The sequence below is a fragment of the Sylvia atricapilla genome, chromosome 9, assembly GCF_009819655.1.
Source record: "Sylvia atricapilla isolate bSylAtr1 chromosome 9, bSylAtr1.pri, whole genome shotgun sequence".
In the NCBI taxonomy this organism is placed as follows: Eukaryota; Metazoa; Chordata; class Aves; order Passeriformes; family Sylviidae; genus Sylvia; species Sylvia atricapilla.
Window position 1 is genome coordinate 16211101 of NC_089148.1, and position 26467 is coordinate 16237567.

Here is a 26467-nt window from a genome sequence, read left to right on the forward strand (position 1 = left end):
TTCAAGGCTCCACTAATTATCAAAGGCTTTAATTTTAAAATATTTAGCATTTCAGTGAAGTACAGAACTCACAAGGTTACATAGTTTCTTTCAAAAATGATTTTTCCATGGAAGCTACCTTGCCTTCCTGTGGCTCAGGGTATCACAATTCTCATTTTGTGAGGGGAAAACTGAATCTATGTGCAAGCTTCAAATAATTGGTTTTCTTTGGGTGACAATATAAGCTTTCATTACAAAGCCCAGACTTTTCAGCATGCTGAAGCACAGCTGGTGTTCTTTGAACAGGAAAGTTGGTGTTTCAAATTCTCGAAACCTTCAGAACATTTTGAGATTGATCATGTGTTTTTTTCATGGTGAACTGGATTATTCAGAGGAATGCTACTAATGAGAAAGCAAATCTGTCATCTCTCCGAGTGTGGTGTGACCTACACGATAATGATCAGACACAACCTGATTACAGTTTACTGGGTTTTATGCACACACATGCCCCCAAATATTATATATGTCTTCTCTAACATCCATTAGGAGCACTCTTTTCCTATCAACAAGGACATTCCAAAGCTGCTCTTTGTGTATCGTTAATAAATTGCCCAAAAGTTTTATTTTATTAGAAGTTGTTATATGAACAGCTTTACTTAAGACTGTTCTTCCACAAGCCTTGGTTTTGACACAAGTTAAGGTGTAATCCCTCTAATAGGTTCACACAAACCAATTTCTGCTTTAGAAGTTTTTAAAAAATGCTTTGAGTTATGACAAACCCTAAATGGCAGAAGAATTTCTCGAGATTAAATAAGTGTCTGCCCAGTCAGATGGTGACTGCTGCAGGATGAACTTCTGAGTGGTCTACAGAGTCAGACCCTCAAACTCCATTTCAAGAACCAGTCAGAAAACTCCATGTATTGATATTTATGGTAGGCTCATCTATCTGAATATGTGATGACCAAAATAAATAAAGCTTGATAAATACAACATGAAAATCACAAACCCATTGTCAAGCATGTCACTGTAGCAGAACTTCTCCCCTGCCACAGTCACCTGGGCATAAAAAGAAACCTGTCAGGAAGAGCCTAGAAAAAATTTGGGAGAACTGGTACCAGAATAAGTAAGGCAAAAGACAGAATAAATGAAAAAGAAGGTTAAAATTGCAAGAAATTAATTATTTGTAATTTTAAAGCAGCTTTTCTTTCCTGATTTAATTAATTTGTCACTAAATCATACCACTTTCTGATACTGAGAGAGGAAAGCTCCCTTTTCTGTAAGAAGGGGATTTTCAAAATTACTTATTCTTTCCTAAGAGTTCTGCTCAACTATGTGAAGAAATTTTACATGTCACAAAAATTTATTTCAGACAATTTAGAAGTTGCTGAAAGTTTTTCACTTGCAAATTAAAAAGTTCATTATGCTGATCACCAAAAAGAAGTGACAGTAAAGTAATCCCATTTCTAGTCTCTATGCTGACATTTTTTTCAACCATCCAATGACTGAAGAAGTAATGTGCATTACTAGTTTTACCTTCTGCTTTGAAACTCCATTCTCTGAGAATAATTCAATTTTACTGTAGTTTCTCTTTCTGACAGGCTATTAAAAATAGCTTAAATGGTTTACAAAATTAAACTCAAAATTTAAATGATTCATACCTAAAGCAATGGACTGCACACATTAAAATAGAAAGGAGTATAGGAATATCAGGAAGGCTTGGGGTGAGAAGTCACAGTACATGTTAATGTTCAGCGAAGTAGTAAGCAGCCTGATTGCCAACATTTTTTTTTTTTTAGTTTGATGCTGACAGAGATGAAGAAGAAGTGTTCTCTGACATAAGTTCAGCAGTGGACAATAAACTATTTGCAAACAAAGAGACTGCAGCAGGTGAGTTAATGTAAGATTTAAAGAATGAAATTTATTGTACTGCTTTTGAAATTGGGATGCCTTTTTCATGTTCTTCAAGTTTGGATGTAGGTACTGTAGCAGAGGCTTGACCAACCTCAAACATTTGCACAATCAGGGACAAAAAAACTTCATGTAGCCTATCCAACAACTTGTTTATCTACAAGTTAACCTTAAAATACTATGACAAGCCTACTTAAACTATACTATTAATACAAAAATCATATAAGTTTTCAATTCTAGTTGTCAGCTGTTTCAATTCCAATGATACCTTGGTGTTCACCAGAAAATCAGTCCTGTGAGGTCAATGACCATACTTTTCCTCTGTAATAATTGGTACTAATTCTGAAATGGTGTGTGAATATAAGTCAAGTGTTTGGGGATTTTATTTATTTGTCTATTTATCATTATGCTTACTGAGGCCTGAATATCTTCAAAGTAAAGCCTTTGAGAGACAAAGGACTGTAAAATAATTGAAGCTAAAAAATCAAAGCATTGAAAATCCACAACATCTGTCAGAAATATTTTGCTTGAGGGCAGCAGAGAAATGTTCCTTGGTAACTTCACAACTTCTTCCTTTTACAATGGCATCCCTGGCTGTTTTCCAAATCAACTACTGTCTTTACATAGTTAAATGATATCACAAATGTCTTTTGAACCAGCACACAAAAATAATTTTTTGATAATGTTCTAAATGAGACAAAGATGAAGTACCATGTGGGGAGGGGGAGGGCAGTGAATGCAAGGGAGGTTGGGGAGGAGGTTGAGAATTGTAAGAAGTGCATGAGCTAAAAAAAAGCCCACAAGATTCTAGTGGTAGCCATGAGAGAAGATGCACACAAGAATAAAGATGATTCTCTTTCTCTACTAAGTGGCACACATTTATTTTGTGCCTAGCCTTATTCACAGAGGCAAGAGGTCAATCCCAAACCTAAAATGGCATTCCCACTGTACAACGTTGTGTTGATAATTGCCTCTGGATTCCCTAATTGATTTAAATTATGGACAAGAAGAAGAGAAAAGAAGTGTCATAAAGGTGCAAGCTCTGACAAACAGCCTGATGAGAGCTAAACAATTTGCACAAATTGGTTGTGATTCTGGATGAGTTCTAGTCAGTTCCTGGAAAATCTGATCTATTTAATAAATCTCTCACCAAAATAATTGGATAGCCATGAGCAGATGCCATGCCACAATCACCTAATTAGTGCATACTATGAACACCGATAATAATGAGATTTGAAGTAAGATTTCTATGAGATCTGGTGTTTAATTTCTAGAGACTGCAGTTCCAGCATGTCTTGATCTCACTTTTTGTCTTCTAATCTTATTAGTGATATTGCAATATACTATAGTTCCTTATAGCTAACATAAAGAGAGTATTTCTAATATTTTCATGTGGCAGCATCAAACTAATTCACGTTGTATCTGTAAAATCCAGTTGTAATCAACTTTGTAATAATATGTACTGAAAGAAAACAACCAAAATGTTTATAGATGAAAATACAATTTTGTCATTGTTGCCTTCTACAACATATTAAGACTGTTTCCAAGAGCAACAACATGTCATGAAACTCAACAGTGTAAGGTTAGGGTAAAATTTGTATTAGAAGCATCTTACTGAGAGGAAAATTAAAATGTAATCATTCTAATGCTCATCAGTGCTTCAACAAATTATTTCTGTAATATTCCACTTGAAGTTTATCTTCTAAGCATTTGTCTTGCCCAAATGCTTATATGCAACATGTATTAATTGAGTTATTAGAAGGTGCTTCAGAGCATGTTCCATAACATAAAAAGACATTTTTATTTTATTGAGTTTAAGCATGTTATTAAGAGAAGCAGTGTGTTTCACAGGATAGGCTTAGATTGCTTTTATGACAGTCAGTGTTGAACTGTGTGAATACTATCACTGCTGAAATATGAATATGGGTAAATTTGAGCCAATGAACCATACTGAATAGAATTGCTAGCAGAATTCAAAAATAAGTAATGCATTTAAGCAAGGATTGGAAATTCATTAGCTGATTTGCTAAACACAAATGGTCCAAGAAGCAGACTTAATTAATTTGCATGATGGGTCATAGCTACCTTGTGATGGGAAATGAAGTCAACTGCAGATAAATTTAGACAGATCAGTACAGTTTATTTTCATTGTATAAATGAATTTAGTGAACTGTGAAAAGGCAATGCTTGACATTTGCATTCATGACAACTTAAGGATGAACACATTTTCAGAGAAAGTGCCATGAACCCAGGCTTAAAACACTGAAATGTTTTATAGGACCAGAGACTTTACAGCCATGATCCCCTGGGCTTTGAGGTGCATGTCTGTGGTAGGAATTACACACCTATCTGTAACAGCCACACTCTCTCAGCTTTCTGTGATCAAACTTGTGCGATTCAACTTAGGAGCAACAGACATTATGTAAAATATGGCATAAAAATAAAATACAGCCTCATGGTGAAGGAAATGACTGAGCACAGCTGTGCACCCCTCTGGTGCAGGGTGTCACTGTCCCTGACTGCCAGACTTGGCAGGGGTAACACCTGTTGGCACATCCTTGTAAAACTGCAGCCACCTTTAATTAACCTCGCCCCTCTGTGCTGTGTCATTGCATCCTCTTGGATTCCTCACAAGACAAATTTTTATGAAAGATGCCTTCAGTGTAAAGATACAAAACATGGCATAAAAGGGAATGCATCTAACTCTCTGCTTCTTTGTATTTCAACCTGTTCCTCCCCAGAGACCTGATTATTCAGTTAACGGGGAATTTATAAAAACTTTCAACTGCTTTATCTTTTAATTATGTAGTACTGCACCTAATAAAATCCTCTCTTTTTTTCTCTAAGGAAAACACAGGGCATATGAAAGTGACCAGGTCTCCATTGCCTTAACTTTATTCATGCAATCAAGAAAGTATATTTTAAGCCCTAAGGGTACCTTTTCAAATCAGGTACCTTTTCAAATCATAGAGTTATTTCTCTATGGCAGTAGAACTTTCATGCGCTTTCTTAAATGATATTTTTAACTTGAATTTCCCCTTTTGCAATTGATAAAGTTACTCAAATCACTTCCTAAAGGTTCATATAAGCAGAGGAAGGCTCCAAGTGAACCAAGAGCTTATTTGAGTCAAGAGATTATTTGGTGGAATGGGACACCCTTTTGAAAGAATTAAGACAAACCAGAGTGTACACCTTTCCTCCTAATAGACAAGCATGAATGGTTTTTATAGCCTAGTTCTCATGGTACCAACTAAGCAAAAGAAAAACAATGCAATTTGCTCAGAAAAGGCATTTAAAACTTATTTATGATCAACCTCTTTGTTGTCAGACATGAGATAAGCAGCCTTCAGTCTCCTTGAAAGTAGCAGGGCATGTTTGCCTCTGAACACTTGAACCAGTCCTCCTCTTTTCCTTAAGACACTATTGTGGATTTCACCTTTGATAGATAAACATTGCCACAGGTTTTACATAAAATGTGGCTGATTTAAACTTGCTTTTAGAAAACCTGAGCTGAGTTTTGAATTATCCACTTTCCAAGGCTCTCCTTTTGGCTTTAGCTTTGTCTGGAGATGTGCCTACAGCAGGACCTGACTGCTAGCAGTTTGCCAGGGGGCTCCCTGGTGTGCCTCTGCTGCCGTGCCTACAAGAGATAGTTAATGATTGTTCTCCCCTGCAAGACATGTTTTAGGAAGATTTAGTCCAATCTTAGCAAAATACGCTCCCTCCAACAACAAACTGAGCTGGAGCACAGCAAACTACTCATGTACAGCAGGGATATGGCAAGTGCTCTGATATGTCCCTTAATTACTTTATCCTGTCTTGGGAGTAGCCATTTGCTTCAAATAATATCTGATGAGTTTGTCTTCAGGCAATTTGAGAAGGGTAAAGAAGTCTGAGCCTTGTTCAGTGATAGATGGTTATGGGGCTTGTTAGTTTTCATTAAACCATGAAAGAAAAGACTGATTTTCAATTTTTCTTGAATATACCCTGGAAAGAAGCTATGCTTTTCCAAGGACACTGGTATTCTAGTTCAAGAGAAAAACTCTTTAAGATGCTTGACCATATTAAAATTGTATAACCATTATGGCTTTTATCACTTAAGATACATTATGCATGAGTATTCATTTTCAGCCTGACCTTTACATTTAAGTTAGCAGCACCATATTTCATACTAATGTTTCTAGCTAAGAATATGTACTGCTCTTGGTAGTTAAGTGACAGTTAATCAAGTGCCTTTAATAAAGTGCCAACAAGTGCCTTTAGAAGTGATTGATGTGTCAGAGTAGGCCAGTGCCAGTGACAACTGAGGCTTAGTTAAATTATATTATCAACAATGACACGGTGTTAAGAGTGAGATGTCAGCTGTGTAAGATAAATCAAAAAATTAAGATTCTCTCAGCAGCTAGAAATCTATTTCCTTGCATGTATCTTTTAGAGAAAGGTTTTTTCAAAACACCATAAGGTGTACATGCCAGAGAACATGCTGCGTGTGTACATGTGACCCTGCAGTGCCAGGAATATAATTCCTTTCTGTAATTTTTTTATAGCAATCTGAAAAACTATACATGAGCACTGGGGGTGGGGGCAGGGGAGTGAGGAACCAAAACAAAAGCACCATCAGATGGTAGATGCAGGTCTTTTCCTGGTATGTCTTATGTAGTCCAGAAAGTTAAATTGAAGATTAATTTGGCAGTAATTGTGATAAGGATTGCAAACTAGGACACACTGGTATCACCCTTTGTACCATGCAGTTACAGATTTTGGTAATCATTACATCCAGCTCCTCTCTTCTAATCTCTCTGTCAGGGATATTTACTTCACCACCTACACAGATTATTACTATGTAAACTTCAGAAGCAAACAAACCCAGATAATATATAAATGCATCTGGCACAAATTGAAATGCAAAATCTGTTATTGATAGTGCTCGTTACAGCAAGCCACCCATACAAACAACTCTAATGGTGAGAAAACAACTCCAGGTCAGCAATAGGCTTAAAACTATGTACCCTCAGGGCCAGTGCTGGCAGGAACATCATACCAGGCTGAGACACCTGTAACTCAGGAAGGAGGGGGTTATTTTCATCATTAGTGATCTTGTTTCACTGAGGACGTGAGGAGACAAAACAAAACACAGCTTACACTTCCCCTGGTGTTACCTGTTGGTCCCCACACGAAGTGAGTGGTTGGACTCATCTGTGTGGCCAGCTGGCTATAATTTTTAGATTTCTGTGTATCATTACAATATTTTTATTATTCTCTTTTTACTAAGGCTGTGAAAATGACTTCTAGTCTCATGCCAATTGACATTTTAATGTGTTTAGAAAATGTGCAGAATTTGGTTTAGGGCTGCACCATCTGGAGGACCCAGGAGACCATGGCCCAGGGTTGAGATTATCTGAATGGGGTGACAGTGCCAGAATAAGATGGCCATGTTATATATAGCCTTCCTATGTTTATATAGAAACATTATTGCTGGTTTATCCTCCCATTGTGGTTCAGCAGTGAATCCCCCCCTAAATGGCTTCTCGAAATATCAAGCTCAGTTTCTGTTGTCCTGCACCTTCACCAGTTCAGCTGAAGCTAAACTGTAAAGCTCAGTCAGGTCAAGGCCTCTCAACAATCGAGTTTTGTCATCCCAGGTGCAAGAGACTGGGATTCTTCCTGGTCCTGCCCCAGGAAGATGACAAAGAGAAAGGGCAGAGCCACACAGTCTCCTTGGGAAGGGGTAGAATAGGATAGAAATGGAGATGATTGCTGCTGGAAGCGTGCTGCTTTGGTCCCCTATAGAGACCACTCAAGGATTCTTATCTGTTAATCAGAAATTAGTATTTCCTTTCTCTTTCTTAAACTGGTTTGTATTTTCCCTTGAGTGTGGCAATTTTACAATTGTGAGTCATGGCACGCAGAACACCCTGCCCAATAAATATGCAATCTAGCTAAAACAATTCACCATTTAGCATAGCTCTTCCTTATTAAGATTTGCAGTAGCTTTTATGGATGCTTTGAAGGTTTTGCTAATGAAACACCATTCACCAAGGCACTCTAGCAAACCTGAATGCTTCCTTGGATCACGGTTTTTGCACAGATACAGGTAGTTGGAAATATTATAGTGTTCCACCACAAAGTGAAAATTTTCAATCCATTTCTGAATTCTCTTTTTTTTTTCCTATTTTAGGGCAAAATGAACTTGATTGCAATCTGATTATGGATTCTGGAGATGCTATTTATCCTGACTTTGACTTTGAAGACCAGGTAATTTTCTGTATATATGGCTTCTCTCTAGACAGTTTTCTAGTTTATGGACATAGTGTGCCGTAAAATTTGTCTGAACAAGGTGATGGAACTTTAAGGGTAGGGCAAATGGATTCTTAAGTGCAACATAAGTAAATTCATGATACACAGATGCTGCTTTTTGGTTAGGAAAAAAGAATGAATATTATTGTAGTATTAAGAGCCTGTATCTTCCATTACTGTGCATTGCTGAATTTCCTCCATAAATTTAAAAATGTTGGCAAATGTGACTAATAGAATTGCTAAAATCTACTGTAAGTCTGCTGTATATTTAAGAAGTAAAACTTTTCAAATGAGCAGTATGAAGTTATAAAAAGTGCAAAATATATCTACAACTGAATCAGACATTCTCTCTATGAAAAATTGTTTTTAAGAATAAATAACAAAGCCTTTCATATGTTCAAACCAGCCTTTCCACTGATTCTGTTCAATCCACATCTAAAAACTACGTTTTGATAAGAGTTTTCCTTGTATATAGGAAGAATGCCAGAGAGAGGGGGAAAAAAAAGGTTGTATATATCTTTCCCCTATAATTTTCATATCAACAGTGGTAAGGTCACATCTGGACCAGTGTTCAGTTGTTGATTTAGTAATACATCACATAGGGATAGTGATACTCTGGACTTAAAAGAGTCCAGCAAAGGACCACTAAGGTAATTCAGGGACTGGGCCATCTCTCTTACAAAAAAAGGCTGAGAGACCTGAGTATTCTGTCTGGAAAAGAGAAGGCTCAGGGGCATCTTATCGAAGTGTACAGAAATCTGGAAAGGAGAATGCAGAGGAAATGGATCCAGGCATTTTTCTGGTGCCCAGTGACTGGACAGTGGGCACAAACTGAAACATGGGAGGTTCCTGTGTCTTGAATGCTGCTCTAAGGGTAAGGGTTATGTGCTTGTTACTGTGCTGTGGATAAGCTTAAAAAGAATAACTTAGAATGTTAAAAAAAAAATGAAATAAAGCCATCTGTCTATCACACCACCATACTTAAGGGTGGTGGTTTTCTATGTTTTGCTTCCTGTCTTCCACTTTTGCATGACTCTGCTTGTATTTTCTTCATGAATACCACAAACATCTCTCTAGATTTGTAAGCAGCTTGGCACAGAATGTTAATTTGTGTTTCTGTTGTCATTCAACAAAATGCAGTTGCAAATGTTCTCACCTCTTTTCTCATTACTTGCAAAAGATATCTTTTCTTGTGACATTTTAAAGCTAGTGACAAAATGAGGGCCAACAAAACTGAATTTTCATTATGATTGGATCATTCATTGGTTTTCTTTCACAGTATTCAATGCAACACTTCATCCTCACCTGCAACATGTTATATGTCCTAGCTCCAATCATTCATTTTAATTTTTAGACCCCTTTACTGTTCTTTTTGGCTCAGTTATTTCAGCTTGGCTGTTTTTCAAGGAGGCAGCTTGTTTCTGTCTCCACATCCCCTTTTAAATCTCATTCTTTCATAAACCCTTCTTAAAACATTCTCTGCCCAGGAAAGTTCTAAATTTCCCATTATCTTTGTCTATACTGTACTTTATTATTTAGGGGTTTAGGTCTATAAAGCAGAATCTATATTTATATTGTTTGGCTATTTTGATGTTAAATTTTGCATTTTAATGCCATTTAAAATAGGTTCTTTTGGAAGAGTATATACACTAAACAAATTATACTCTTGGTTCATAATGTTTACATAATAACCACAAGTTTTATATTTACAAAATAAAATAAAATTAACAGAAATTTGAAAATTATCCTGATATCATAATAATTGCAAACTATATAGTTCATTGATGACACGTTACACCATCCATAAAAGCACTGGAGTTTTGAATGCATGTGAATCCCACATGAGATTGAACAAGGAGACTATGATGGGACCTTATTGTCTTTGTCAATGGCAAATTTTCCTGCTGCCAGATGTGGCAGTTAGCTTTTCTCACTATTTTGCTTAAACTAAGACATTGCCATTCTGGCAAGAGTACAATACCGTTAAAATAGGAAGGAGAAATGAAGCTAAAACTGCTAAAACCCCATCAGTCAAAGACAAATATGAAGCTATACAAATATGAAGTGGCTGACACCAACTCACTTCAGCTGCAAGTTGGTGTCTTGATACTTTTTGAAACATTTTTAAAAATAGAAATATTTATATTACTAATGAATAAATGTATACACAGTTTATCTGAGATGCTTTGTATAAGTATAAAGAAAATACAAAGGAGAAAGTAATTTCAACCCATTATAAATTATGGAAGCACGTATTACATACAGAAGCAAAAAACTGAATGGAGATTACCATTAAGTCCTAATACCACCTAACTGCCTGGTCTGAACAACAAAATGAGAAATTACTCTCAGTAAAGAAAGATCAGTAACTAAATTCAGGAGTGAGGAACTGCTCACATTCAAAACTTGAGCTCATTTTGACTGTGGCAGTGATTTAATACTCCAGTGATTTACCACATGCTGTTTACGAATTGTTTGAAGCATCAACAACCTTTACTCAGAGAATCTCAAGTGGAAAAAGAATGTGTGTCTGGATACAAATGTGTCATGCAGTGATGTTATTGCATAGGAAATCTGTCATGAGAACGTGGGGGATAAGAAGGCTGGTTTCCAAGCAACCTTACACAGATGAGCTGCTAAAAATGGCTGGATTTTAGGGGAACAACTTGGTAGTCACTGAACAAGAGGAGTTGGGGGTCACACAGAAGACGAAGCCACAGCTGGCTGGACTTACACAGATACTTTTGCATTTCTCATTTTTGGAATAAGCCAGGAAAATGTCCAGTGTAAACCAAGCCAAAAAACCATCTGAGTTCTTCAGATGTACATTACTTTTTCCAGAATAATGTCTCTTACTGGTAGGCAGAGCAAGCAGATCGAGTGGTGTGGTTCCAACTACTGATGTAGAGGAGTGCCAAGTGCTTCCAGAAACACCTGATACCTCTTGTTGAAACAGTACAAAGCAATACTAGTGCAAATTAAGATCTGGCTTTTCTGGAAGAGTATGCAGGGAAAATTGAATTAAAAACAATTCAGAGAAAGCTTGAGCTTCGAATTGTACATTTTATAAATGATCGTTCAATTAAATTCATATAACTAAATTAAAAGTAAGCTGATTGTTTTCTACTGGCTATGCATGAATACTTTAAGAACTAGAACACTTCTATTCACTAAGTCCCTACAGCACTGAAAGACAAGAGGGAAATACCTTTAAAAAAATCTAAAAAAAACCAACAGTCTTTTCTCCAAAATCATTAATAACTGTTTTTCTGGGGTTTGTCTCAGATCTGTGAGATCCTGTATTATAAAAGCAATAATGTAAGTTTTTAGAATTACTTAGAAAAATAGAAATAAACAAATAAATGAAGCAGATAGTACCTCTCATTGAGAATGCCTTGTGGAAGAACCAGCCAAGGTTTCATGTCTTAGCAATCTCTATAGCCCTTTCCGGAATAATGATTACACTGCTCATGACTTGATTGGATAACATAAAAGCAAAGTAACATGATTTGTTTTCAGATATTTTAACCTCTACTAAGACTTCAAGAATATATTTTGGGCCAGGCATTTTTGACTGCCACAGCCACAAAGAGTATTTTCAATTTGCAGAACTTGCTGTCATGACCAGTGTCTGATTTAATAAGGATTGTTCTTTACTGCTGGAATACTCTCAAATGTGATAAAGGTTTTTAATGCTCACTGTGTTAATTTATACTATATATATCATCAAAAATATATTTAGCCTCTTCTAATATTTGGAACAGGAGGTCAGATTTCATAGAATGGTTTGGGTTGGAAGGGACATTAAAGATCATTTAGGTCCAACTTCCCTGTCATGAGCAGGAGCACCTTCCACTAGACCAGGTTGCTCAGAGACTGATTCAACCTGGCCTTGAATGCTTCCAGAGATGACACATCCACAATTTCTCTGGACAGCCTGTTCCAGTGCCTCATCACCCTCCTCCCATTACAAAACATGGAAACACATTTTTGGGCCTTTGAGGGAGTTACCAGTTCATAACTGAGAGATTTCCATGCCCTTGTAGTGTCATACTGCATTTACTGATGCAATTAGTTATGTGCAAAGAAGAGATTGCCTTTCTTTTTTTTTCCCACCTCCACCCCAAATGTATCAAAGACCTAGGAAAGGTAGATGTAAAAAAAAAAAAAAAAGGAGAAAAAAAGGGTTTCTGTTCAGCAATGACAAGCAATCAACTCAATTTAAAAAAAAATTTGAATAACCCAATCTTTGCTGCAAGTTCAGAATGTTTTATAATTAGAAATGTGACAGCTCACTTGAAAAATTCACAAGCAAAACTAAAATCAAGTTGAGGAAAAAAGCCCTGAAAGACACTTACTCATTCTAACAAGAGGAAACAGACTCTTGAGTAAAAGTTTTTGCCGTGTAGTTAAAATTCGTTTTACAGCTCAGTGCAGTCTCCTGTCCAAAGCACAGAGGAATCCAGGCTTTAGGAGAGCAGCAGGAAAGCTTTTAGTGAACTGATGCAAACCAGGCTCCATTGCTACCAAGACTATAACAATATTTCCAGCCTGACTGATTAGCATGGCTTGAAACTTAAATATTCAAGAGACATAACAAAAAGTTCCTGAGAGTCTTTTCAATGCAGAGGCAGAACCCAAATATTAATAAAACTGATGGGCCAGAACAAAATGAAAGCCTCATTTAACTAAAGCTCTGTGGATTAAACCAAAGACCATTTTCCTCCATTTACTGTGTTTCCTATCAGTTGTCACTTTGTTTTGACCCCGTTTTCCCTACTCTGAAGATTCAGTCCAAGTAATATATTTAACCCTTCAGACACAGTGCTTTCGGGTTAGCATTACAATATTACAGAGAGCAAACTGCACATCTCCATCAACAGGAGAAATTCTCATTCAGATTTCAAAAGGTACCTTTCAAAATTAGATAAACATTAATTAAATTCTTCAAGGAGTCAAATTATAATGTCATATATTAATCATGTGCTTTCTTTTTACTTGAGAAGGTAAGGAACTTCTGGTGTAACAGCAATTTTATTCAGACATGCAGCATTAAACATTACAAGTCTTAATAAAATGACCAAAAGCATCCAGAAGCCACTTTTCATGCTGAACATTTCTGCAGTGTCCATTTCTCTTTTGCTGATAGACAGCAGTATCAATTTGAATTACAGATGCTGGTTTTACAGGGAAACCAATTAAAACAGGAATATGGGATAGAAAGGAAAATGAGAGGATATTCAGAGAAAGGTTGTGAAACTGTTCTCTCAACACTTGTTTTTGTTAAAGGTGGAATCCAATCTAGTTTAAGGATATCTGCGAAAAGGCAAAATGAATAAGCATCCAAAGACATGAAAGACCTGGAAAAGCAGGCCTAACTACAGAGGAAAGATGTTTAATAGAAATGTACTGAAGTCAGTGAACAATCTGTTCAGTTCACGTTGCCATGGAAACTATCCTATTAAATGCTTTAAAAAAAAAAAAAAAAACAGTTCTAGAAACAAAGTACTACAGTTTGCCTTACAAAATGTTTCCTGAATAAGCTCAGACCATGTGTATTTTGGTGCTTCAAAATAATTTTGTAAACGCAAAGAATTTATTTTTCTCTTTCAAAATCACCATTGTACACTGTAATAAAGGGATGCATGAGAAGGTCTCCTGCTTTATTTCCCCCCATGCAAACCATGGCAAAATGGGCAAAAAATAACCCAAGGGTCAACCTACACTTTTTTCTTTGAAATGCTAGAAGCAGTTGCTTGCTTCTTCTTTCACAGATGTTATTTGAACTTACTTTCTGGTGATACATATATCAGGGGAGACTAAAATGCCAGGGTTAGTTGAAGTATTTGCATTCCAATTCTTTCCTAATTTTGAACCCAAAGTTGCTGCCTGTAGCTCTGGTGGGCAGTACAGGGCATAAGGATTCAGTTAAAATGATGGTGAGCCCAAGTGAGTTACTGGAGATTTAAACAGCAGTAACAACATTATTATAAGAGGTGCTGCATTTATGCCTCACTGAATAATTTTGCAGTAAATTATGAAATTCTTCTCTGTGGCTTGTGGAAGTGTCTGTAGTAAAAGCATTGCAGTTTACAGTATCTCACCATCATTTCTGTAGACAGTATCAGTAGGATACTGTACCCTCTTTCCTCACACCAGCTTGCCCTTCCACTGGCAAACTGAGGCCTTATGCCTCCATGAACAAAACAACTTCATAGCTAAATTTATGAGGTCTACCCTTACAGTCCAGAGAACCTGCATAATTCTTGGGGGAATATTAGGTATCCCACACAGTTAATGCAAATAGGATCCACAGCAGAACTTTTCCTATTCCACCAAAAACTGATAGAGCAATGTAAAGGTGTATTTTAAACCCACTCTGCCTGCTACATTTAGAGCCCTTACTCAGGGCTGTGGATTGTTTCTGATCATGTAGCCCATCATCACTAAAGACAGCTACCAAAATCCTTTCCTGAAAATATTCGTAGTAATAATTCCTATATTTTAAAACACTGCAGAAGGAAGTGCCTTTTTATTTCATTTATATTTCTTAATCACTGTCGAAGTACATCCTATATATTTTTACATGCACATATAAAACTGCAGTGATTGCAAAGATGCTTTTTTACTCTATGGGATACAAAACCGCTCTTAAAACCACACATTTGTATTGTATCAAAGCAGAAGAGTGGTTTCTTTGGGTACACTGGAAAATAGAAAAAATCCCCTATGTATTTTCAGAAAGCCATATGTTTCCTATTTGGCTTTTTTTACTCCTTATGTATCCCAGGATTGTGCAGTCAATGTTAGTCATTTTGGGCTTAAATATCAGTCATAAAGAATGAAAAGTGGCCTAGTTTTAGAACTCCTTCACAGCAGTGCATCTCAAATCAGTGGACTGTTTCTTCAGATAGTTCAATTCCTTCTTAGCACAGAAGTCCCTTATAAATACTGCAGAAGTTGAAAGTTATAAAACTACCTAATAATATATAAATAGATGTTTTAGTGAACCTTGAATATGCTTGGCAAATGTTAAGCAGAAAGGGTCATTGAGAGGCAAAATTTGAGTACAACTGTCAATTTTTATCTGAATTGCAGCAAATCATAGGATCTGAGGTTGCACGCTGGGTTTGGGGGTTTTTTTGCAACACTCTATTCTTGTCCTTCTCCATGTCAAGATTTTTTCCTTTTGAAAACTGAGTTGAGACAGGCCTGCAAAAAAGCCTTTCTTATCTAAAGTTTAAAAAACCCCGAAAAATCATAAAATGCACATACATAAAAAAGAACCCAAACCAAATCATTAGCAACAAAGAACTCAAACCACTGAATTTCAGCTCTCAGAAGGCAGCTCTCAGGGCAGAGAGGTTCTGCATATAGTACTGAGGTGTCTGATGTGAGGGATACATTCATAAGGATTGTTGTCAGCTGTCTAAAAAGGAGCTGAGCAGCACCAAGTTTGCAGTTCAAGTACACAGGGAGGTCTCTCTCCTGCAGTGATTTGATATAAAAAAATATATAAAATTGTCCCTGAGAGCCCTGAGAGAATTTGTACCAAACAGCATAAATACTCCACATACAGAAGAAGCATTTAAGGAGTGATGGTGATTTACAGAAAAAAAAAATACTAAAGGAAAAATAGTGATAACTTCCAGAAATAATTTTGTAGGCACTGAGAGCTTTCTATAAATACAGACCTAACTGGAAACTAACTGAATACTACATGTGATAGAACTATTCTAGAGTCAGTGATAGATAGAAAATATGCATAAATAACATAGTTATTGAATGTCTCTGTCTTTAAAACTTGAATATATTTAAAAATCAAGCTCCAGTTCTTCTTCAAGTTACATATAATGCTGACCCCCTCTAGTTCAACCTTTAAAATCAAATTAATATTAAAATTTCAAATGAGGTGTTTGGTTTACCAGAACACTCTTTACAGTGCTGTGTTGGTGCAAACTGCTGCTAGTCTTCTGGGAGGGGTGTTCTGGTTGCACACCTTGTTGCCCTTAAGAGGTAATTTCTTTGAAATTTTTTCCGACGTCTGGAAATCAATACAAAACTAAATAGATTTTGCTTCCAATTTCATGCTTAGTATTTTTGTCATTATAAATACGTACAGAAGTTAACAAAAACCACTTCCTCCCTCAAACTATAGCACACAAATTGTGGCTTTTTTGTCTCTAAACTACCTACAGATATTCTTCTTAATGTTCTTGAACACGAATGAAAAATCTGAAAAAAATCCCAACCAAATTTAAAAGCTTGATAATTTCATCTTGGCTTGTGAGTGTTAAAAATGGGTTAATCTCTACCTAATAGGTATAATTATTTAAAATTATTCTTTTTAGAACTGATAATTTTTGTTTTAAAGGAAGAATCACAGAAAGGGGAAGGTGGAAAGAGGGACTGCAGTGGGTCACCTGGTCCAACCTCCCTGCTCAAGGAGGGTCATCCCACAGCCCATGGCACAGGATTGCATCCCATGACTGTTGAATATCTCCGCTGAAGGAGATTCCAAAACCTCACTGGGCAATCTCTCCCAGTGCTTGGTCACCTGCACAGTCAAGTTCTTCCTCCTGTTTAGGTGGAGCTTCTGTGCATCATTTTCTGCCTGTTGCCTCTTGAACCACAGCTCAGCACCACTGAGCAGAGCCCGGTCCATCCTCTGACACCTCCCTTCAGATACTGACAGACACTGATTAGGTCCTTCTCAGTCTTCTCTTCTCAAGGCTGAACATGCCCAGCTCCCTCAGAGCTCCCTCAGCCTGTCCTCACAAGAGGAAATGGCACAGAGTTTTGTCTTTGCCAGAAACCCAGAATTAAATGGGAATCACAGTGATCTCATCTGTCAGAATTTTGTAGATGCTTTTTTGAGCACTGATTTTTTTGCAGTTGTATGCATTCTGAACAAACAAAAATCACCTCGAAAAGCATTAGCACTATACCCTCATCTTAATTTCTATTAGTCCTTTTTGACACAACTCCACTCTGCTGAGCAGTATAAAGTATATAAGAAAATATGTCTCTTAGTGGAATAAAAGAGCCTTGAATTGTGAATGTATTCCTAGTGTGTCTTACCTTATTTATTAGTTCTGAAGCAGAGGAGGTCAGAGCACAGCCACCTCTGCTTTCCAGAGGCATACTTTAAGACTCAGCTTGCAGAAAGCAGCTCAGGCTAAAAATTGATTTGAAGTATAAATCAAATTTAATAGTATGGCTCATAAATCCATTCCAGGGAGGACTGCCCTTGCATAAAACCAGCAAAGAAACATGTAGTTTTTATTTGTTTAAATAATTTGAGTTTGAAACATTTCTTGGAACATTTACATTCTCAAATTCAAACTTGAAAACTGAGCATAACTTTAAGCAGCAGTCATGCTCTATTTTAAATTCAGTCTCATTCAACTGCCTCTTTTCTCCTTTATCTGTGATTATTTATCATCTTTGGTAAATCTGGAGGAGAAACTCCTGTTATATGTGTTAGAAATCTGAATAAAATGTATCAGGTGCTTTTCACCACTATTTCCTAGAAACATTCAAATAACAATGAGTTGATAAGGTAGAACTCTCTTATTTTCCATGAAAAAAAAAAAAACCAACCCAAAACCAAAAAACCAAACCAACCACCCAAACAAAAAAACCTAAACCATGCAAGGATTGGAGCAGAGGTTAATAATGGATAACAGGAAAGCTTTCTCATTTCATCAGGTAACTGACATTCACAACAGCTGTCACTAAGTCCTAATGAAGAAAATATCCCCTCATTAGATAAAAAGATTAAATCTATTTTATTGATATGCCTTAAGAATACTGATTCACTAGCAGCAAAATTGAAACTTATGAAGAATTCTGTATCGTTCCATTATTTGCTGAGACTTACTCTCATAGTTTGTTATTACAGAAATTAGGTGAGTTGGAACTTGATGATCTTCCAACTCAAATCATTCTGTGATTCTGTGGACTTACTCACAATCTAACAATGACAGTAACTGAAAACTCATTAACCAATGAAGTATCTACTACCAGTCAGATATTTACTAATTATAACATAAGTGACAAGTAAAATGACAGTCAAAAGCCTGCATTTTCCAACTCTAAAGACAAATGTCAAATAAGCAACTCTTTACAGGTAGCAAACTTCTCTATTTAGCAATTATTTTAATGTACTGTTGATATCGTTGAAGTAGCTACACAGACAGCTATGCTCCATGAATGGAAATGTTTCCAGATAATATCTGTAGATATAACTTGACTGTAAAGGCATTTGGCATTACAGACTACCCATCTTTCTTCGGAGCTCATTGTAAAATGTAATCTTCCTCACTTTGCTTTCAAGTACATGGAAACAGCTATACTGAAATACAGCTGCTGCTAAATGACTGTATTGCTGATGGCAATGTGGTGTCAAATACCATTTTCTATCTAACTGGAGGGACTTTGCCTTGTGTGCTCACTTGCTAAATCCTATGGTTATTTTCCGAAGCACTCTGGTAATGAGGCAGAGCAGTGTTTTCAGCCTGATGCAGGTCAAGCATTCACAGTTTAGCGACCTCCTTCTAGAAAGACTCAATCAGAAATGGGTTTTGTCAACTGCAAACATGAGGGGACGGCATTATACAGGGTGCCAGACTGTCACTCTGCAAGGGACCTCAAACCAAACAGCACATCTAGCTCCTCACCCAGATCAGCACAAAAACTGGTTGGAGGCAGTTTCAGTCTGCAATCAGGGGAGAACAAAACAAAACTTGAAAAAAGTAATGCCACTTTCAATCCTTTAATTTGATTAAAGCTTGGAATTTTGATCCTGATTTTTAAAGGAATTTTACTCTAAATGTCATGCCTAAAATGATTTTGATCTATAAACTTTCACAGGCATTATAAGAAGTAGAATCTAAAGTGAAGCCTTTTGTATGCAATATATCCTTTGCAGGGTCAATTATTTTATTGTATTCTTACATCCAAAAATAAAGGATGTAGGGTTAATATTGTCACTTGAAATGTAGAAAAGAGATTAATCTCTTGTTTGAAAATGACAGCTTTTTCTTTTTTAAAATGGCAGTTCTTCTGCTGCAGTGTAATAGGCTGAGAATTACTGTGAATCAAAAAATGAAAATAATTTGTGTAACCAATGTAATGGTACTTCAGCCTAATGAAGAGTACTTCAGTTTCAGTGAAGATGGGAACACAAGGAGAAACCTGCAAGGGTAGTGCATGAGCCCTGGAAATTACAGTGGGCAGCATTTTACCCATTCCAGTCACCTTGCAGTTCATGTCACTTCATCTATTCCTGCAGCTCTACACATTTAAATGTGGCTGTTTCTGAGAGCTGTGCTGTCAGAAGCTATGGCTTGATATCCATATGCTACTGAGATGACTCACATAACATGTTTTGTGCTGATGTTATGCACTGATGATGCAACACTGTCACATGAGGATGTGTTTATTATTTATTATAATGCTATTATTGGTATTTTACAGACCAGGCTAAAGCATTGTTAGTGTGAGTATACTGACACCTCATAATCTAGACTGTGTCCACCATATAAATAATTCTCACTTATCAGAACAATAAAGAATTCCCATTCTGACCATGTCTTGGTGGACAGTATTTGTAATTTCTCATTGATTGTAATATACAGCAAGTGGCAAAATAATTTTAAGTGGCTAAATCTCAGGAGAAAAAACATGCCACATCCTCAATTTCCCTGGTATAGTCCCTCTCTATGTAGTTCAACAGCCTTTATAACAACTTGAAGCTTGTGTTGCATTCAGAAGGTAAACATATTTAAGTTATTTGAGATCGAAGACTAATACCATCTTTATGTTATAGTTCACTTCTAGAAGTTTCTCCAGTATTGCTTTCTCACTATTAGCAGCTGATCATACTACAGATACTTTGGAAGAAATTTAGGATGCACATTGATTGCTAATATATGATGTAGCAATTTTGCAACTGGACAGTGAAGAGCTGTTCCTCACAAAACCAGTATTATGGCAGAGAATGGGCTGGGTTGGAAGAGACCTTAAAGATCATTTTGCTCCAAACCCACAGCAGGCAGGGATATGTTCCACTAAGTTGCTCAAAGCCCCATCCAACTTGGCCTTGAACACTTCCAGAGATAGGTCATCTATAACTTCTCTGGGAAACGTTCCAGTGCCTCTCTATTCTCACAGTGAAGAATTTCTTCCCAAGATCTAATCTAAATGTACTGTCTTTCAGATTAAAGCCATCTCCCCTTGTCACTATATGTCCTTGGAAACAGTCCCTCTCCAGCCCTCTTGCAGGCCCCTTTCAGGTCCTGGGAGGCAGCTGTAAGGTCTCTGCAGAGACCTCTCCAGGCTGAACAACCCCAGTCTTCCTAGGAGAGGTGTTCCAGCCCCCTGAGCATCTTTGTGGACTGCTCTGGACTCACTCCAGCAGGTCCCTGTCCTTGTGCTGGGGCCCTAGAGCCGGGTGCAGGGCTCCAGAGGGGTCTCAGGAGGGCAGAGAGGTGGGATCTGCTCCCTCAGCTGCTGCCCACACTGCCTTCGATGCAGCCCTGGACAAGGTTGGGCTTTCTGGGCTGCAAATGCACATTGATGGATCACATTGAGCTTCTCATCCACCAACAACTCTGGTCCTTTTCCCCAGGACTGCACTGGATCCATTCTCCACCCAGCCTGTAACTGTGCTTGGGATTGCCCAGACCCAGGAGCCCTGAACTCTGTTAGGATCACATGGCCTCACCTCTCAAGTATGTCCAGGTCCCTCTGGATGACATCCGTCCCCTCAAGCACAGCTTGGTGTCACTGAGAAACCTGCTGAGGGTGCACTTGGCCCCACTGTCCATGTCAGCAACAAAGATATTAAACAGTACCAGTCCCCATTCCCAACCCTCAGGAACTCCAGCCATTATATGGGATAGTGAATCATCTCAAGATATCTTGTGTTCTCTGTGCTCATGTTTAGCAACTGAAACAACACTAGCAGCATTTCTGTGACACTGTAAATCATAGGTCAACATAGATTAAAACTGAGAGCTTAGAGAGGTATATATTAAGATACACAGATATAAGAAGAAATGCAAACTATGCAGAATATCCATTTCAATTTGTCAATTGCTTAATTAACAGGAGGAGGATCAGTCAAGTTTTTCTGGTTATGGGAGCACAGGAGGTGAGTTTCTTTTTCAGTGTCAATTGCTATTTAGTTTTGAAACCTTTGATTTCCCATTATTTAAATAGTTACTTAGAAAGTAAAGTGAATTCAAGTTATTTATATTATGAACTTTCTTTCTCAAGGGATTTTTAACATGTGAATTCTCTTTGAATGCAAGTTAAAAATTTTTAAAGATGTTTCTATACTCTTTTGGCCAACAGATCCAAAATTATTAGAAAATACTACTGTTAATCAGCATCAAATCTCATAGGTGTTTTCTCAAATTGGCAGTTATGAAAGTCTCCTTGGAAAGTATGAGGTGCTAAGAGTCTAAGAGTAATGAAAGGATAAAGCAAAACTTTTCGTGGCGAATGATTTTTGTAATAAGAGATCTACACACCACAAAATAAACCCCAAAATTGTATGAGGTGTCTTGTATGTGATTAACACAATCACATATGTGTCTTGTAAGTGATTAACTCAAAGACACAGTAAAATTTCAGCTGGCTCACATGGTGCAGGATCACATTCTGTACTGATATAATCAGTGCAATCACTGGGACTCAGACCAGAAGCAATTGCTTTTTCAAAGGATACACTTGCAGTTAAAGACAAAGCTGTAATACATATCTTAGTTTTGGTGAGTGTGTTGCCTGGAATTCAGCTAAGATGGTTATTATTTGGCTGAATGTGAGGCTCAGAGGAATTTAGACCTACATTTCAGGAAGTATAAAATTTAAATGGGAGGTGGACAAGATTCTATAGCAATTATAATGTAATAATATACTCAGTAGAAACCTCAGTGGCTGAGGATGCATTACATCACAGTATTACATTAAGATGAATCTGCTTCTCTTTTCATCTTTCTTTTTTTAACAAACTGATGTGTATTGCAAGGTCTATTTTCAGGTAAAATGTCTTTATCACATCTGCAATGACAACTATGAGACTGAGATATTGATAGGCTTGTGGATAATAGCTCCTTTTGGAATGGAGAAAGTACATATATTTTTTATAGCAGAAAGTAAATCTAGTAAAATCAGATCCCCTTGCATGAGTTACACAATTTAGTGTGGTAAGTAACTGACATTAAAATTAGTGGCTCTTGCCACTAAAGAATTTTTATTTTCATTTTAGGCTTTTCAGAAGATCTAAGGAAATCAAACATCATTTTTGTTGTCGGTAAGTAGGATTCCTAATTTAACTGCCACATTTTAATATTCCCATGTTATTTAGCTTTGATTATGTGACTTACTTATTTAGCAAAATAGATTGGCTGAGAACATTTATTCTACCATGTTGATTTAGTCCTTTGAAAAGGAGTTAGGATTTAATAACATGTAATTAACTTGGGTCTAACCATACTATCAACAGTCGTGTAAAGCTCAGAGCAGGCAGCTCGTTTGATTGTGAACATGTTCAGAAAAACATCAGTTCTTTTGCAGTTACAATGGAGTTTGTGACTTCCCACACCAAATCTACCTCACCAGCATTAATTAAAATTTTACTAAATTGGATTATAACTCAAAAGTTTAAGATTTGGCTGAAAAATATCAGGTCTCTTCCCTTCCTTATTTGTGAGGCAACCTCTTTTAAATACAGGTTTCAATTCTGCATGTGTTCAGCATCGTGTTAAAAGCTGCTCACCAGGCATGATCCTCAGCGCTGCAGCTTTGCAGGTTGAGGGTTTACTTTATATTGCTTTTGGAAATCCTAAGAGTAGAAGCAGCATGTTAACATCCTTTATCACATGAATGTGAGTAATGTAATTAGCATAAACTTAGAGCAGTCTTTTAAAACAAATTATAACCTGAAGATTGGTCTTAAAGCTTGGTACTAATTACTTGGAAAGAATAATTGCTTTTGTATTGAGCCGTTCTTAGAACTGCTTTACAATCCAGAGCAGCAACTCACATTCCAAGGACCTAAGGATAGATACCAGAATATGGGGAATTTTACATAAAACTAAATCAATGTGTGCGTTGTTTTTCCTCGGGGAGAGAAAAAAAAAAAAAGACTTCCAAAATTAATAATAACTGAATGGAAGTTTCATTCAGAATTCAGGAAGCATCAAAAAACATTCCAATACCTGTAGGTTGAGGGAGATGATCCTTCTTCACTATTCAGCACTGCTGTGGATGCATCTGAAGTCCTGTGTCTAGTCTGGGCTCCCACTGCAAGAAAGACAATGATTCACTGGAGTGAGTGTGGTGCAGGACCACAGAGATGTTTGAGGAACAGGAACATCTTTCATTTGAGGAGAGGCTGAGAGAACTCAGACTATTCAGCCTGGAGAACAGAAGGCTCCAGAGGATTTTGCCATTAAGTATCAAGAATTACCTGATGGGAGGGAATGAAGATGAGGGAGCCTTAACCTTCTCAGTAATGCCCAGTGACAGGACAAGAGAAAAAAGGGACAACTTAAAATGCATTAAATTCCACCTGAACACAAACCCAACGTTTTTTACTACAAGGGTAGTCAACACTGGAACAAGTTGCCCAGAAACCCTAGAGTCCCCATCCTTGGAGATGTTCAAACCCCAACCTGACAGAGTTCAGATCAACCTGCTGTAGCTGATCCCAGTCTAACACAGTTGTTTGACTAAATGATTCCAAGAAGTTCCTGGCAACCTAAAATTCTATTAAAAGAGTGTTCTCACGTTGCAATTTTATCCCAGGCTCTCTTATGTCAAATACAAGTTGACTCAATTTTTTGCAATTCAATTGTTATGTGTTTGAAAAAGTACTGAAGAGTTCACTGGAGGCTTTTCTTAAGGGAAGGGTGCATAAGACCTAATTTTCAGTCTGTAAACAAACTGTGATCTGTGCTTACTGAATTACACCTTCCTGCTGTTCTCTACAGTGAAAAATTTTAATTCTCTCTGTTTCGCATATCTTATTAAAAAAAAAAAACCCAAAACATTTGGGTTTGTACAAGCAGATTTGTAAGAATAAAAAGAGAACACACTCAGGAATTTTGCCTCTGAAATTGTCCATGGCAAAGCATATTTTTCATTTGCCTCTGGGAATCTTTTTATTTTACAAGTGATTTTAAATTTTCATTTATAATTTTTATAGGACATCTAGTAGCCATCTTGCATCTTAAAACTGAAATCACACCTTTTTCCTAGTTATTCCTGCTCAGATTCTCAAATAAATGGTTTCTGGGAGCAGAGATAAATTGTGCCTTAATCAAAACTCAATTTTCTTAAAAAGATCATAATGAAAAGTTTTACTAAGTCCAAACATGGGTTAATTTTCAAAAAATTATCTAGCATGATTTTTACTTTTTTCCCAAAATATCCCTATTTCCACCCCCATCCTTGCACCCCTGAAAACGTTTTTTAAAATCTTATGAGAAGAGTAAGAGGTTTTTTGTCATTAAGGAGGTTAACTCATTACTTAGATGTATTTTATTTCATGAGGAAATAAGAAGATGCTTATAAAGGTGTTTTAGAGCTAGATTTTTAAAGATGTAGAAGTTTACAAATGAATCAAAATAAATACACCATCTGCCGTACTTAACAAACAGAGATACTGTTTAGGACAAGGGAAAAGAAACAGGCAGTTCCTTCCCCCACTAATTACCCTTGAAAATTTTCAAAAAAGGGAAAGAAGAAGAAATAATCTAATTAGCAAAAGTTTACATCGGAGTTAATGTAGGAAACAACAGTCAAGTTGGATTAATTAAGCAACAATGTCCATGTTCTATCCATATTGTAAAGTAGAGAAAGAGTACCAGCAAGTAAAAAAATCTAGGAGCTAACAGCAGGATAATGAAAGAGACAAAACAAAGATAAATTTGGTCAGTAATATAAAATTCAAGAGAAAAAAAAATATAAAGACGCACAAAGATAAAATTGGATGATGCTCTAATAAACATTCAAAACTTAAGTAGTTATTACCAGTAATTAAAAGAGAAACAAACCGAACAAAACCCCTATGTCATCAATTTTAACCACAATGAATGATGAACGAGCTTCTAATTCTTAACTACTGCAATATTCCACGCTGCATCCACAAAACTGTCATACATAACACAGCTCCTGGGAGCATTGCCCCTCCCTGGCCTCTGCAGGAGCTTCAGGAAACATTTGCCTTCGGCTGACGCTGAAAGTAACACAGGAAGTTTGGGGAATCTTTCTGCACTCTGGGTCAGAAACAAGCTCCCTGCTGACTTGTAAATGAGGTGTTTAAAGCTTAGCTAATGTAACCACTTTCCTCTATAGAATCTTTGTTATATTCTTGGTGATAATCTAAAGCTGGTAATTGTTTAAACCCAAGGTAAGAAAGACCTGTTTAGCTGTTTAGCTGACACTGAAGATATTCTCACCGTTTACACCTAGAAGTAGACATTAGCAGCTGCAGACAGGAGCTTCTTGCACACACACCAAAATTCAGTACGCAAACGTATCACAAAACTCAAACTCTTTATTTGTCCCAGGTATGTCAGACCTTGAATGACATAACCTAATACAATTTATCACTAATTTAGACCTGCTTTGAGTATAAGGTTTAAGCAGATGAGGTCCCTTCCAACCTCAATTATGCTACAGCACCTGTATTGCAGCTACTTCTGCAATCAGAGAAGCAGAGAATGAACAGTACTGAGAATTAAATCCCCAGTCAGTGCAAGCTAACTGTAGATGTTTTGGAAGGCTGATTTTTCTGACTTCCCATGAAATCTACTTCACATTTTCTTCAGGAAGGTCTAAAACTCAGTGATGTCCAAAGATATTGCATCACTCTGCCAACATGTCCATCATGTTGTTTTCTAATGAAAACAATTTCTCAGAAAAAAGAAATACAAAGGAAGTGTTGAGAGCTTTGTTGTTATTGTTAAATAATGGTACAATTTCTGTATGATTTCACTTAGACTAGAATAATTTGTGAACAACAGATGAGGTGCTATTGAGAAGCCTTCAAATGCCATATTCTGAAGTTAAGGCTTATTTTTACTTGTCTATATAATCCAAGCAGCATTGATAAAATTGCCAAACTGATCAAGTCCTCCAAAAGTTTTCCTTGAATTTAGGGATAGACTGACTTGGATTGTTTTGGTTTCAGTTCAGACTTCTGAGGCTCCCTTGTGCAGCTTAGGTTTCCCCTGCAGGCACTTCTCCCTGGTATATGGGTGATACT

General features: G+C 36.9%; 1 protein-coding gene across 1 annotated transcript in view; it reads left to right on the forward strand.

Annotated features, from left to right (window-relative positions):
- AK5 (adenylate kinase 5) overlaps positions 1-26467 on the forward strand; it is an 82539-nt gene that overhangs the window by 38308 nt on the left and 17764 nt on the right. Inside the window, exons 7-10 of the mRNA XM_066325079.1 lie at positions 1776-1866; positions 8066-8142; positions 21301-21343; positions 22463-22507. Coding sequence (XP_066181176.1) covers positions 1776-1866; positions 8066-8142; positions 21301-21343; positions 22463-22507 — 256 coding nt within the window. The remainder of the gene's footprint in view (positions 1-1775; positions 1867-8065; positions 8143-21300; positions 21344-22462; positions 22508-26467) is intronic.